This window comes from Zootoca vivipara, chromosome Z, assembly GCF_963506605.1.
Source record: "Zootoca vivipara chromosome Z, rZooViv1.1, whole genome shotgun sequence".
NCBI classification, from domain to species: domain Eukaryota; kingdom Metazoa; phylum Chordata; class Lepidosauria; order Squamata; family Lacertidae; genus Zootoca; species Zootoca vivipara.
Window position 1 is genome coordinate 39,191,422 of NC_083294.1, and position 15,090 is coordinate 39,206,511.

At 41.9% G+C, this 15,090-nt stretch overlaps 1 protein-coding gene across 1 annotated transcript in view; it reads left to right on the forward strand.

The window, feature by feature from the left end:
• The window catches only part of NRK (Nik related kinase), a 117,816-nt gene extending 103,708 nt beyond the window's left edge, over positions 1-14,108 (forward strand). Inside the window, exons 30-31 of the mRNA XM_035113283.2 lie at positions 7,457-7,596; positions 8,354-14,108. Of these exons, the coding sequence (XP_034969174.1) occupies positions 7,457-7,596; positions 8,354-8,437 (224 nt within the window). The 3' untranslated portion in view covers positions 8,438-14,108. The remainder of the gene's footprint in view (positions 1-7,456; positions 7,597-8,353) is intronic.
• Positions 14,109-15,090: the final 982 nt, after the last annotated feature.

A 15,090-nucleotide genomic window follows, 5' to 3' on the forward strand; every position in this document is an offset into this window, starting at 1 on the left:
AAATAAAAAATAAAAAGTTGCATTACTGAAATAAATGCACTTTTCGACGGTATTCTAATTTTCCGAGTTTCCCCTGTATTTCTGCCTCCCTTTCCGGGAATGTGATTTCCTAAGGTTCAGGCATAAGCTTCCACGCCCTGTCTCATACATGTTACGTCCTCCACAAAGCTGCAGCCACATTGCATCAGGGGCATTTTTAAAAATCCCTATGATCCAGAGTAGCTCAAGAGTCTCATTTAGTATGCCATCATTGCTTTAATGTTGCAAATTCTAGGGAGAATACCAAAATTCTCATCTACTGGATCATACTGGTGGCTCTGTTGCTCCCCACCCAATGCTTTAGGAGATTCTATCAGTATCCTTGGAAATGTTTCCCAAATGAAATGGACCAATCTGCAGTCTGTGATCCACTTTCCAAAGGTGTCCCAGTGCAGTGCAATCTGGTTTCTCCCCCAGCCCCAAACTCTGTGCTGCGGTAAAGGTAAAGGGACCCCTGACCATTAGGTCCAGTCGCAGACGACTCTGGGGTTGCGGTGCTCATCTTGCTTTACTGGCCGAGGGAGCCGGCGTACAGCTTCCCAGTCATGTGGCCAGCATGACAAAGCCGCTTCTGGCGAACCAGAGCAGCGCACAGAAACATCGTTTACCTTCCGGCTGTAGCGGTACCTATTTATCTACTTGCACTTTTTGGTGTGCTTTTGAACTGCTAGGTTGGCAGGAGCTGTGACCGAGCAACAGGAGCTCACCCCGTTGTGGGGATTCGAACCGCCGACCTTCTGATCAGCAAGCCCTGGGCTCTGTGATTTAGACTAGACCACAGCGCCACCCATGTCCCTCTGTGCTGTGGTGTCTTTCTCTAATTCATATTGGCTTAAATTAGGAATATATGACAGTGTCTGAGGTGCAGCAGGGAAGAAAGGGAAGACACCCCCCTTGCCCACACTTGGGAGGCCAAGAAACATTTGTGTTCTCAGATGCTGTTCACCGAGGGCTTGTCTAACCTAGAGCAGCAAAGGTTGTTGATAGTCTATTTGCTAATGTTCTTATAGCTTCATTGGACAGCTGCCAAGCTCACCCCTGATTCAGAGCTTCATGGCAAAAGCATGGCGAAGCTCTGTTTCGAAAATGGTTCATTTCTTTATAGAGCAAGGCTAGGCACTATATGCTGCTTCTTCTTTGGCATCATAGTCCTCATTCTTTACCCTTCCCAATTTTATTTTATTTTTAATAGAGCTGTAAGATATCATTAACACATGCCAAGATCATTCTTTTCCATGCCACATTAATTTTCAACACTAGATATACGATGTTGAGTCCTTGCATGAAATAATCTAGCCTTAGTAGCATAGCATGAAGCCTTATCAAAGGTAAAAGAACCATTAGCCAGTAAGATTAAGTCGAGCAAAATCCTAGCTTTGGGTACTGAACCTGTTTAAAAGCCTGATTTAAAATGTCCACAGAGACTGCAGCTCGGTACATAAAGTTTTGGAGGGAATCAGGAATACCCAGAATGGCTCAAAAATGTGTTTTCTTTTTGCGATTTCGCCAAGAAAGCTCAACAGCTTTGCCCAAAACTATTTTAAAAAAACTAAAAATAAAATCTCAACAACTTTTCTGTCTGAAAAATGGCAACCCTAAGAGAGGCCAGCATGCTGCTTTAAAAGCAGAACATTTGTCCTTGTGTGTGTGTGTTTTATTATGGTGGAATATTATCTCCAAAAGGGCCCTGGTGTACCTCTGCTCCTTGAAAAGTACAGCGAAAGAAATGGTAGAGATGGAATTGTTTTATTTTTATGGCCTTCAGACTTGGGACAAGAGAAGGGATCAATAACTGTAATAAGTTATTTGCACGATGCATTTAAAGCACTTTTATGCCCAGGCTCCCCACCACCACCAAAGAATCCTGGGAACTGTGGTTTGCCAAGGATGCTGAGAGCTTTTAGGAGACATCTAGTTCCCTCCCAGAGCTACAATTCCCAGGGTTAAACCACTATGGTAGGAATTGTTGCTTTGTGAGGGGGAATAGAAGTGGTATCTCCTAAGAACTCCTTAGAAGACTACAGTTCCCAGGAATCTTTGGAGGACTTTTTAAAGTAGAAAGGAAAAACAAGAAGGTATTTTATTCCAGAAGTGTTTCAGACAGAATTTTCCCACCACAAGGAACATTCCCAAAGTCAGTCTATCCTACCTGATGATAATGGCTGAGAAAACAAACTGTTTTTCACAGACAGATGGCCTTCGTTTCTGAAGTTATTTTACTCTAGTATCTGTTCCCCCGTAAACCCCCCCCCCAAAACAGCGATACGATGCAGCTGTGTAGTTCTAGCAGCAACATCCAATTAACTCCCTCTGTGACCTTCTAGTACAATTAAAGAAGCATTCCCTTCATCTCCAACTGAGTCTTCTGATTAAATTGCTATGTTGCTTTAGTGGAACTAGGGTGCTACTTCATAAACTGCTTAGAAGTCTAGGTTAGCATTAAACTGCTAATTTATGAAGACGACGATGGTGAGGGTGAATAAAAATAATAAATTTACCTATGCCCCTAGTATCACAACATCATAGGTTTCCCCTCCCCTGCCTGGTACTGGTAGCCAACCAGCACTGAGGGGTCAGAATTGTCAGCCCACAACTGAGAGCCCCCTGGTCGTCCTTTCTCTTACCAATGCCATATGCATTGTTCACCAGCCCGTCTCCCTCTGTCCCAGAAGGGGTTGGCGATAAACTAATGGCAGATGTGAGGAGGAATGTGGTCCAGTGCTTGCTTGCCTATCCCCACCTGATGACCATGATTGAGTTTCTTCAAAGCCCATGACACCTTTGGTAAAGGCTGTTCTCCAACTGGAGCGCTTGCAGGCCAGTGTTTCCCAGTTGTCAGTGTTTATACTACACTTTTAAATATTTGCCTTGAGACAGTCTTTAAACCTCTTTTGTTGACCCTGGTCCCTGTGGCCACTCTCTTGTCTCGTTGCCGCATTCTGGATTAGTTGTAGTTTCCAAGTCACCTTCAAAGGTAGCCCCATGTAGAGTGCATTGCAGTATTTTTTGTGGGGTCTGAAGCCCCCACATCCCCTAGGAGTTGGCTCATATGGAGGAAGCACGTGAAGAAGGGCCTCAGATGATGATTGCAAGTTTTGGGTCACTGCATATGGGAAGAGGCAGTCTTTGAGATGTTGCAGTCCTGAGCCATTTAAAGGCTAAATTGTTCTTTTTTACAGATCCCCATAGCTACCCAATTGTCTTAAAGTTTGTAGGAATATGGGCTAGCTCATTACACAATGCTAGGAATAAAAGAAATGTCCAGGCCTTTGCAAAAAATGGTGAGGGATGAAATATAATTTATAGATGCAAGGAAGGAAATCCCATCATAGTCATTTTAAGCTGACAGAAGCTATGTAGCCAATTTAGTAATTGGAATCAGGAAACTTGACTCCAAAGGGAAATTAAAATTATAGAACTCCAGTATTTAATTTATTGACTATTCTAGAGGTGTATGACTAAAAGGCAGGACTTTGTTGGGCAGGAAGAGAAGATGATATTTTAGAAACACATCATCCCCTCTCAAATAGAAACAGAAGCTGAAAGTTTGAAATTTACCTTATCCAAATCTACACTACATGTCTATATCAGTTTTATTCTAGTTAGTTAACTGCCATGGTTTCTATAATGTCTCTGGGATCCTTGGGAGAGTTTTTACCTCTCATTATCCTGGTTTGAGTCCTACTCTCCAGAGCAGGAGAAAACAATCTTATTCAACCCTCCATGTAACAACCCTCTAGGACAGGGGTCTGCAACCTGCGGCTCCGGAGCCGCATGTGGCTCTTTTACACCTTTGCTGCGGCTCCGGAGTGGATACGAGGGGAGGAGGCGTCCGAGCCATGCGCTGCCTGAGCCATGCGGTGGCGCCCACCACGCCCGTCAGACACTCGCGCGGTGCCCACCGCCACCGGAGCACACAGCTGCGGCGGCGCGCTGTGCGCCTGCGCCCCACACGGTGCCCGCCAGAGTCCACAGCTCTGCTGTGCGCGTGCGCTGTGCAAAAAGGACGCAAGGTGACGTTAGCAGCCCGGGGAGCGTGGTCGGCCCCCTCCCTGCATCAGCCCCTCCCCGCCGCATTTCTGCAGCCAATAGGCTCACGGGGGCGGGGGCGGAGTTATTTATTTTTTTAAACGGGCGCACTTCTTCCCGCCCAGCAGCAGAAAAGGCTTGTGGGCTCGGAGCGCGTGTTTGCTGCTGCTGCTCCTGCCTGCAGCCTGCCTGTGGCCTCCTGCCGGCCTGGTCAGGAGATTGAGGTAGATGTATTAATCAATGGGTTGATTCAATATGAGGAAATTTTATAAGTTCACTTGATGGGAGCAACACACATGAAACCATACAGGTGTCCTAATAAGGGAGTCAGAATTTTGCCCATTCCCAGTAATCAAGGCAGCCCAAACTCATAAGGCAGTGGTTGCTGGTGCCCATTCCCAGTCATAGCTGCCAAGTTTTCCCTTTTCTCACGAGGAAGCCTATTCAGCATAAGGGAATTTCCCTTTAAAAAAGGGAGAACTTGGCAGCTATGTTCCTAGTAATCAAGGCAGCCCAAACTCAAAGTTATTTTTATAATGACGAGGATGACATTGGGCCCTCATTATTAATTATTATTTACATCAGGCACTGATTATGGTACACTGGGGCCCTGATTAATTTTCTATGGCATTTTGGGGCATTGATTATTGGGCATAGCAAATTTTGCTATGGGGCCCTCTGATTTCTAATTACGTCCCTGTTTTGCGGCTCCCAGTTTATTTTTTTTCTTCGGAAACGGGTCCAAGTGGCTCTTTTTGTCTTAAAGGTTGCAGACCCCTGCTCTAGGATATTTGAAGGTGGCTATCATATCTCCTTTCGGTCTCCTCTTCTTACTATCAGGAATTGTGGCATTCATTAAGAAATCAAAACTGGCAATGAGTTTTAACAGTTAGAGCCAGTTTAATATGGTAATTAAAGGTGTTGGATTAGGGTGGGAAAACTTGAAACTCACTGGGAAACTTTGGGACAGCCACTGTCTCCCCCCTACCTCACAGGATTGTAGTGAAGCTAAAATAGTAGGAAGTGATAAGATCATAGAATTGTAGAGTTGGAAGGGGCCCCTAGGGTTATCTAGTCTAACCTTCTACAATGCAGGAATCTCAAGACATGGTCTCCCCTCCAGTTTGAAACCATGCCGGACCTTGCTTAGTTTTGCATATCCCTCTTATATTTTCTTAGCAATGTGGCTGAAAATACAATGCATTAACACGGGCAGATAAATTTGGTTAAAATTTTCCATATTATTTTCTTGCAAAAAGAATGGAATGCACAGATTTACTTTGAGAAGAAATTTACAAATGCACAAAGGAAATAGAATAACAGGGTCACCACGGAGAAAGGCCATGGTTCAGTAGTAGCACATCTGCCTTGCATACAGAAGATTCCAGGTTCAATCCTTGGCATCTATTAGTAGAGCTAGGAATGTCCCCTGTCTGAAATCTTGAGTTTCTGCCAGTCAGTGTAGGCACTTCTGAGCTGCACGGCCATTTGTCAGACCCAGTGTAAGGTAGTTTCCTGTGCTCCAAATGTCCAGAATTTTGTATCAGTGGAAACTGGAGTAATAGGCAACTAGATTGTATCTCACTTAATTGCAGGAAAATTGTAGTGTATAAAAAAAAAACAATCCCAGAACGTTCTGGGTTAGAAATCCAGAATCTCTTGGACCAGAGACTGATTCTCAAGCATCTAACAACAGAGTCAGCTATATATTTATAGAAAGACTAAGCTACAAAATGATACCTAGATGACTGAACAATAGATCAGGCAAGTTCAGACTTGCCCTGGAGGAAACATACATCCCGTGTTCTCTGGTTGCCAGCACACTTCTGAGGATGCTTTGTGGCTCTCCGGAAATGTCAGCTAACTGAAGCCTTGCTCTGTAGAAATGGAAGAAACCTGGCCCAAACTGTTGCAGCCTCCCTGAGAATTATATTTAACCTGGAAAATTTAGTATAACACTGTGACACCTTTGCTCGAAGAATCCTGAGAGTTCTACTCGGTGAAGGCAGTGCGAATTCAGTTAAAGATATTAGGGCTCCTCCACAATACCAATGCAAACACATTTACTGTTCCCTTGGGAGATGATGTTACCACTAAACCAGTTTCAAGTGCCCTGCCTAGGACAAGGAAGCAGGAGATGAGCCATGACTCATAATAGTTTCTCCACACACATGGGAGATGGGCAAGGAGAGGAATCTTGACCAACCCAAAATTCTGTTTGTTACCATATGGCTGCATATTAAAGAAGGAAGCAATGCAAATGTCTCAAATGTCTCTTAGTGAGCTGAGACATCCTCTGACTCTCTTATTGGGAAAGTGTGACACAGAGATAAATTCTGACAGACAGTCCATAAACACACCCCTTCTAGACTAGACAACAAGAATGAACCTTTGATCAATGCAGACATTTTGGTTTCAATTCCAAGGCAGCTTTCTTGCCATACATGCACACTGCTTTGCTTAACATTGGACCTGATGAAGAGTTCTGGTGAGGACCATTTTGTGACATTTTGATTGGTCAGAATAAAGGGATTCTGGAAAATTAAGACATCAGTTGTGAGTTATAAAGGGAACTGATGGTGCAGGCTCATTCTATGCAACTTGGCTTTATTATTATTATTATTATTATTATTATTATTATCATCATCATCATCATTATTATTATTATTTATTTTACATTAATCTCTGCTCACCTGGGGCTCCTGGGAGCTATGTTTGCCCCCCAGCCATAGCCCAGTTCCAGTCCCATCTTTTTCCCGCAACATGACCATGCCATGGCCTAATTTCAACGGGTCAATCAGCTTGTAGGTGGAGGGGACTAAATCAAGCTTGCAAATTTTCTCTGTTCATTCTTATGGTTCGCCCCTCACCATACTGCTGGCATCATGCGCCTGTGAGAGCAATGATAAAAACAGAATAATTGCATGGCCAGCACAGCATGCCCGTTTTTGGACACTGTAAGCTACAATAACTGCATATCCCAGTATCAGGACAGACCTGAGTGTTTGGGTTGACATCAATGGACTCCTGTGCTCCCATGAGCACTGTGAACCAATCAGAAGCATGATCTTAATTTCTCAGGTAATTTTTCACCCTCCACCCTGTCTGAACTTTAATTGGTCTACATAATTCATAATTTCATATTCAACACATAATGCACAGTTTGTATAGTTTATAGTTATTTGTTTTATATTGCTTACCAAAAGGAAACCCCAACCACACAATGATTCCCACATCCTTGACAAACTCCCTTTAAAAAACAACCCTGAGAATGACCTCTCTTTTTTGTCCCTCCCTGTCCTTGCTCCCAAATGCAACTGTCACACACCTGCCTTCTTTGTTTCTTTGTTTTACTCTACTAACATGCCCTCCTTTGTGTGTTTAAAAGCCTACCTTCAACCGAACCAAGTTATGGGCTGGGGAGAGAAAGCTATTGAACTGCGCTCGGTGGAGACGGGAAACCTGGAAGGTGTGTTTATGCACAAGAAAGCACAGAAGCTGAAGTTTCTTTGTGAAAGGAACGATAAGGTACGTGTGCTAAACGCTGCAAGATCACACGCCAGCATAAGAAAAACAATTAGTTGCATTCGTTCTCTTCTTCATGAGGGGCAGGGCTCTACTACTCTGTTGATGAAGATCCAGATGTTGAACATAGGAGCTATCTGTGCACATAACCATTTACTCCTACCTGTGGCTTTTGAATCCATCCTGTGCACACATGACGTTAGCCACACTCCATATCTATCCTCAGGGCTGGTGTGTCAATTTAGGTGCGTGTGAATGGAGAATACATCATGCAGTGACAATTAATGTAGCCCTTTTAATAATAATCAGCATGACAAACAAAAGGAAGTGCTGCTGTGTAATTAACTTATGAGATTCATTACTTTGACACCTTTAAAAAATGAATGAGAAAAATAATAATTAAGAAGATGCCTGGGTCACTGAGTATTGGTCACTGAGTGGAACCCACTTGTGGCGCAGCAGTGCACATCTTTATGACAGATCCTTAGAACAAACTTTCATGCATTGCTTGTAAACACCAAGGTTCATTGTGCTTGCTGCTGTTAGATGCAGAACATTGGGGTTGGTGAAATTTTGGTTTGATTCAGCTGGACAGTTTTTGTATTTTTAAAACAGTAAAAGAAGTGCATATCTCTTTGAATTAACATGGGTGGGTGGGTGGGTGGGTGGGTGATGTATGTGCCACATTCTCAGGTATGGCTAAAAATGTTCTTATCAACATAGAGTAACATTAACCCCCCCCCCCCCATTTCTTCTCAAGGTGTTCTTTGCATCTGTTCAGTCTGGAGGCAGCAGTCAAATTTACTTTATGACACTTGGCCAGAACATACTATTCAACTGGTAAATCACATCAGAATGAAATGTCGTTTGATCTTTCCCACTGGATGTAAAAAGGAATCCGGTTACCGGCATTTCCATATTTTTCCACAAGGGGTAACAAGAACCCTACCATCATTATACCGTCCTTCAGCTGTGGAAAAGTTCAATTTTCTTTTCTTTTCACATAAATATTGTAATGTTGTTTTGCTAAGTGTTTTATCTTTTCATTCTGGACAACAATATGTAGATACAGTATATGTCTTGCTGTGAGCTGGAAATCCACTTGGTTTTGTATCCTTTTGCTCTTCTTGAAAAATCTTAGCCACAAGTATTAATCTTCATCTCAGAACTTAAAAGTGACAGCTTTTACTTCTCAGCAAAAATGACTTGTTGGATTCTTTTTTCAGTCAGGGCAAGTCCATGAGAACTCCCCAGTGATCTGTTGCTCTTAAGTCATTTGGGGCTGCTGGTTTCTCCTGCAAACATCCTGATTTTTATCAGGCTTTGAAACCTTGTATACGTAATGACAGTACACTGCTATACACACTATTACTGTATAATGTATTTCTAATGATATTTTAAACAGCAATGTATTGCTTACAGACATGGGGTGTTTGTAGATCGATCCTACAAATCTTGCTTGCAAAAGTGGCCCTTACTTCAAGTGCAGGATCCAAGCTCCTTCTAGTTTTTTGGGTGACATAATCTGGTTTCAATAGAAATTGCTATTTATGTATAAGTCTGTAAATATGTTCTTTACTCAACCCAAAGAAACAAGGGCCACAGTTCACTGGGGACTTCTTGTTGAAATGGGGGGGGGGGATTCCTGCTCATTTTAGTAGGAGCTTAACACAGCAGAAGTTGCCAGTTGATCAAACTGATTAGCCTTTAAAAGCAAGAAAACTCCCGATATGCATTGTGTATGAATTATGTCTGAGCTATAGTGACACACTGGTGTTTTTCCACCATGAAATTATATTCTCAGGGGTTTATATTTTGGGCTACTCTAGATTTTAGCTTTCAGGTTTACATGTGCAATTGTGACTTAGCTAAAGTTCATGCAATACTTTGAAAAATGCAAAGCACTATAAAAAGTACTATATACTATGATTATATAATAACTGAAAACTTGATACAAAATATTTTTTATCCAAGATAGATATACAGCAATCTTTATTGGGGTGGGGGTGGGGTGGGGGTAATAGGAGGTTGGGGAAATTAAGTACAGTATTTTAAAATTAATATAGAGATGTGCCAGAACAGAAGCTGGAAGGCCACATAAGACACATGCTAGATGTTCAGTCAGGTACATTTTCAAAGGACACTGTAGCTCAGTAACACATTTTATGTTTGCGGGTGGTTTCAGATTCCATCATTGGCATTATCTCAGCACAGCATGACTGGAAAAAAACTGGAGAGATAATGCTTGTCAAAACCATAAAAGACTGCACTAGATAGCCTGACTAAGGCAACTCCCTATGTGCCTATGCAAAGCTATAGTGATTTTAGTTAATTGCTAAAATATGCAGAACAGATATTGGAGTGCTCTGATCAGGTTTCAGGCGTGTGAGAAAGTTCTTTGATTTTATTCTACAAGCTGCAGCTGTGACTGAGGATTGCTAACTACACCAGATTAACCAACTGCAAGGAAGCCAATGCTGAAGCAGTTGCCCTGTTAGAATTCCCACCTTAAAGCGATACCCCTTTTATTTCTTCCATCGTGTTTTACAAGAAGCGGAAACTCTCAGCTGTGATCTTTGCTTCATGAAATTACATGTTTGCTTGCTTTTTGCATCTGCTCCTATTGCACAATTTCACATTGTATCTGCCTCCCAGAATTTGATGGAGGAGATAGCCATTTTGAGGCCCTTGGAATAGCTAGGATAGCCAAAGGTTCACCCATCAATTGGTTGGTTGGTTGGCCTTCTTGCTCTGTGTGTCAGACTTGTATCAAGTCATTCTCTCGCTTGAACAGGATCTAGCCTGGCCTGCTGCTACTGGACATTACTGACTTAAGGTTTTACACACACACACACACACACACACACACACACACACACACACACGTTTGTAGGTTTGCTTATATAAGGACTTCGAAAGTGGTTTGTGAGCTTATCTAATGATTTAAAACCTAACGATTTAAAAGGGCTCTTTGGTTTGCTACAGGATCCCATCCCTTGATGCGTCCCCTAGTCAACTGATTGCCAGCGAGTGGTAATTTCAAGCTGGGTGGCTGTCTGTGTGCTGACAATGGTATTCCGTCAACTGCTTTTCTCAGTACAGTATTCCCAAGGATGGGCTATAAGTCACTTGTGACTTGCTGCAGTACCTTTAACTTGCAGTAGGGGAGTCCAGTTTTGTTGTCACATAGTTTGTGTTCCTGACTTTTGTGATTTCCTAGAATCATAGAATTGTAGAATTGGAAGGGACCATGAGGGCCATCTAGTCCGACCCTCTGCAAGGCAGGACTCTTGTGCCCAACGTGGGCTTGAACCCGTGACCGTGAGGTTAAGAGTCTCATGCTCTACTGACTGAGTTATTTGAGTCAGTCCACTATTCTAACTCAGTTGTTGAGACTCAAGAAATGAGTTTATCCAAGATCATCCAGGTATTTTGCAGGCCACTTGGATGCAAATAGATGCAAAAAGATAGCTCACCAACTGCAGGGGGAATTGCCTTAGGCAGTTGTACACACACACACACACACACACACACAAACACACACACACACACACACACACACACACACACACACACGTGAACTTCGGGAGACAGATCATCAAATGCCGAAAACCTCTAACTTCCTAAGATATTTAGCTGAACTTGCTTGCAATGGTCCTTGTTGAAACTGTCATCTGCAAATAAACTGCATGGAAATCAGTGTGGTACTTCATGAAGGAGGGGCTTAAAAATTTGTTAGCATTTTGTCAATTTCAATGAAAGGACCAGCAGAGTTTGCAAGTGGCCCTGACATTCTGGAACCATCACACTGGACTCTTATCTTTTGCTTTCTCTTTTAGAAAACTACTTTTAAGTACTGTAAACAAATGATCATCACTGAAAGCCAAGTGTTCACCAGCACTTATCCAACTTGTTTTTATAATGCTTTTTTTTAAATTAAAAAAATGTGTTAAAATGAAAAGGGGAAATTTCAGTTGATTTTATATCATCAGTTGTAATTGGTATATAAAAGTCTCATAGGCTTCAGGTATACACAGTTAGATAAATGATTCCTCCACTTTGAGCTATGTGGTTGGGAAAGGGCCTTAGCTCTGTAGTTGGGCAATCGCTTTGCATGCAAAAGGTTCTAGCTTCAATCTCCAAATTCTCCAGGTATGTTTGGGGAAAGACCCTTGTCTGTAACCCTGGAGAGCCATTCCTGGTCAGTGTTCACTATACTAAGCAGATGAGCCATTGGTCTGACTTGATTTAAGGCAGCTTCCTATGTAGCTCAATTTGTTGGTTTGCTATTTTTTTCTTTTCTTCTTTTTTTTTTTAAAGAGTGTATCTATGGGATGGGCAAAGAGCAACAGCAGAATTTCCTTCCTGAATTACAGAATTATCAGTAGAGAAAATAGGATGGTATGGGGATGTGTGGCAAAGGTATATGCGTGTAGGCTATGTAAGGATGAAGGCTTTTCTCTCCCAAGTCTCTGAGGGTTCAAAGTTCACAAAAAACACAACAGATATACAGGCTGCAATAGGAGCTAACTCCTACAGGCCAAGGTCCCTTCAGCTCCCTCCATAAATTATTTGAGGGGGCCAGTCCTCCCCCCCCCACCCCCAGTTGATGGGCATTGCCATTCAAATGGTATGTGTGTGCCATGTTCTGTGACTGATTTTGTGGGGTGGGGCTTACCTGCCGCACGCCACCCAATATTTTATTTAAGTTGCCACCTCTCCATGTTGCATTCCTGTGTCACTGTAAGTTTTGGTTAATGGTTCATTGAGAACATGCAGATCGCTTGTGTTTTGCTCCCCTCCTTTTTGCAAGGGGGAGCAACAACAACAACAAAAAACCCACAACTCTTGGCTGCAATTGCATCTGAACTAGGTATTGTGGTTGTTTTGCTCCAAGCAAACTACAGTGGTTTTTGCCAAGAGCAAACCTTGGCTTGCATATCAGGCTTTGCTTTAGGGAAATCAAACCATGAGCCCTGGCTCGATTGCCAAACTAAGCCAAGAATCATGGTTTGATGCTCCCATGCAGGACAGGAGCAATCTGTACACTTATGGTAAATAGTTAATGATGGTTTATTGCAGGGATCCTACAGGTGTTATTAGACTAAATATCTGACCATTGTGAATGCTGGCTGCGGCTGATGGAGACTCTGTGAGGTCTTGCAGAGAACACAAACTGGACATTATGGCTGCATCCCTACACACACTTACCAAGGAGGAAGCCCCACTGACCACAGCAGGACCAATGCCTGAGAAAACACATAGAATTGCAGTGTGAGAATATGTGCTGTTATCTTTATTATTAGTTTGCCGTGGGATAAGCAGTCTTCGGACATTATTCTTTTGCTATGGGATTAACAAAGGCAAGTTGGTAGGGATCTGTTATTCCTAAGCATGGTAGATCAAAAAGCCAAGGTTTTTTCATAGTTCACAATTAATGCAACAGTTAGGAAGAGCAAGGCTGTGAGAGTCAATCAATGCTAGTAGGGAAAAATGAATAAATGGTTAGGAAGGATATGTGAAATGTCACTAAGGAGGAGAAAATAGAAAGGCGAATGTTGGTGAACTATTAGGCTGCTGAGTGATTCCATACCCAATTTCTGACAAGCAAGTTTCAACTCCATTAGAGTTACTTTTGAGTAAAATTGCATACAAAAGGAACACAGGAAGCTCCCTTAAACTGAGTTAGACCAATATGGGCTGCACTGGCAGCTGGCAGCCATTCAGGGTTTCAGAGACACAACATTCCTAGTCCTAGCCCAACAATTCCACCTTTTTTGAGGACTTTTTGCAGTTACTTGCATGGAAACATACTGAGAATTGATTAACAGGAAGACTTATGAAGGCTTAAGGTCAATGGGAGGATTATAAGCAAGTGAAGCACGATAACTGTTGATTATCATTATAACCTCCTAGCTACCAAATCAGAATGAATGTTCAATAGATACCAGGCATAATCTAGCCGCTGTGTATGCAAGTCAGGTAGGATACATGCACAGGGAGCCCTGAGAAGATTAACACAATCCTAACTCAGAACTAAACCCTATTTAATTCAATGGGGTTTACTTTCAGGTCAACAGAGTTGGGATTGCAGCCTCAAAAACTCTGCTCTTGTTTGTTTGCTTGTTTTCTAAAACAAATTTCAAGCGAAATAATTATTCAGGATAAAATGCTCTAGGGAGAGAATGTAATTATTAATAATAATCCAGCAATACTGATGTCCTAGTAATTCCCACAACTGCTTTTCTTAAAAGAATTCTCTATATTTGTAATTTACTGTTGTGAAAAAGTAACAAAAGCAATAAACTGTGCACTTACATTTATTTTGCAAGCTGCATTGTTCTAGCCCAAACCTGTGACTCCAGAAAGTGAGAACAATAAATGTTATGTACTGTATATCAATGGGAATGTTTTATTTTATACTAATTGTTCTTTAATGTCCAAATTGTATATTTGTAACAGCAAAAATAAAGCAATATTCTGAGTGGAAAACTGGATTTCTTTAAACTCTTACTTTATTTTATACTGGTGTTAATATACAGTAATATCAAGTATACTTAGAGCAGCACAGAGCTAAGCATACCTGATGTTGCATTCAATTTTATTTCTGTTGGAAGAGCACAGTATTTGACATGAGCCAGTGTTTTGAAAAAATAATACAAAAATTACTTCCATTCTCCGAGTTGTACCAATTCTCTCCAAGTCTTAAAGGTCATTTCCTCCTCCTCAAAAGAATACTGGAAACTGTAGTTTACACTTCAAAAATCAGTTCCCAGCACCCTTAACAAGAATCCTCCAAGGATTCTTTGGGGAAAGCTATGTGCTTAAATGTATGGTGTATACTCAGATAAAACCATTAAAATTAAGAGTCTTAAATTAGTAATGCCCAGTGGGGGTTTTTCTTTAAAAAATGTTTAGGGGTACTCTCATTATCCTACTCATATTGAAATACTGCCCCTCAATGAGGCCAAACTTAGATTCACAAAATGTTTAGGGGTGTGCATACCCCTGTGTCCCCCCAGAAAAAAGCACTGGTAATGTCCATTAATTTTAAATGCAACTGCCTTTTCTGCAGTGGCTCCCTGTCTGTGGAATGCTCTCCTCCAGGACGTTTGTCTGGCACCTTCCTTAAACACCTTTAGGTGCCAGGAAAAATCATTCCTCTTTAACCATGGCCTTTGGCTGATTTACATCCTATGTCTTTTAAATGTGTTTGTGGGGTGGTATTGGTTTGTTTTTGTTTTTGTTTTGTATCCGGGTGAAGGGCAGCATACAAATTAAACAAACAAATAATAGGACTATAATATATGTATCCTAGAATTGAAGAGTTGAAAAGGATCCCTGAGGCTTTTCTGGTCCAACTCCCAATAATGCAGGATTCTCAACTAAAGCTCTTTTTCGTTAGCCACTTCAGATGTTAACTATGAATAGAAAAGCAGTCTTAAAACGAACCTGAGCCCCCATAGCATTGGGGGGGGGGATATTTCAGATATTCAC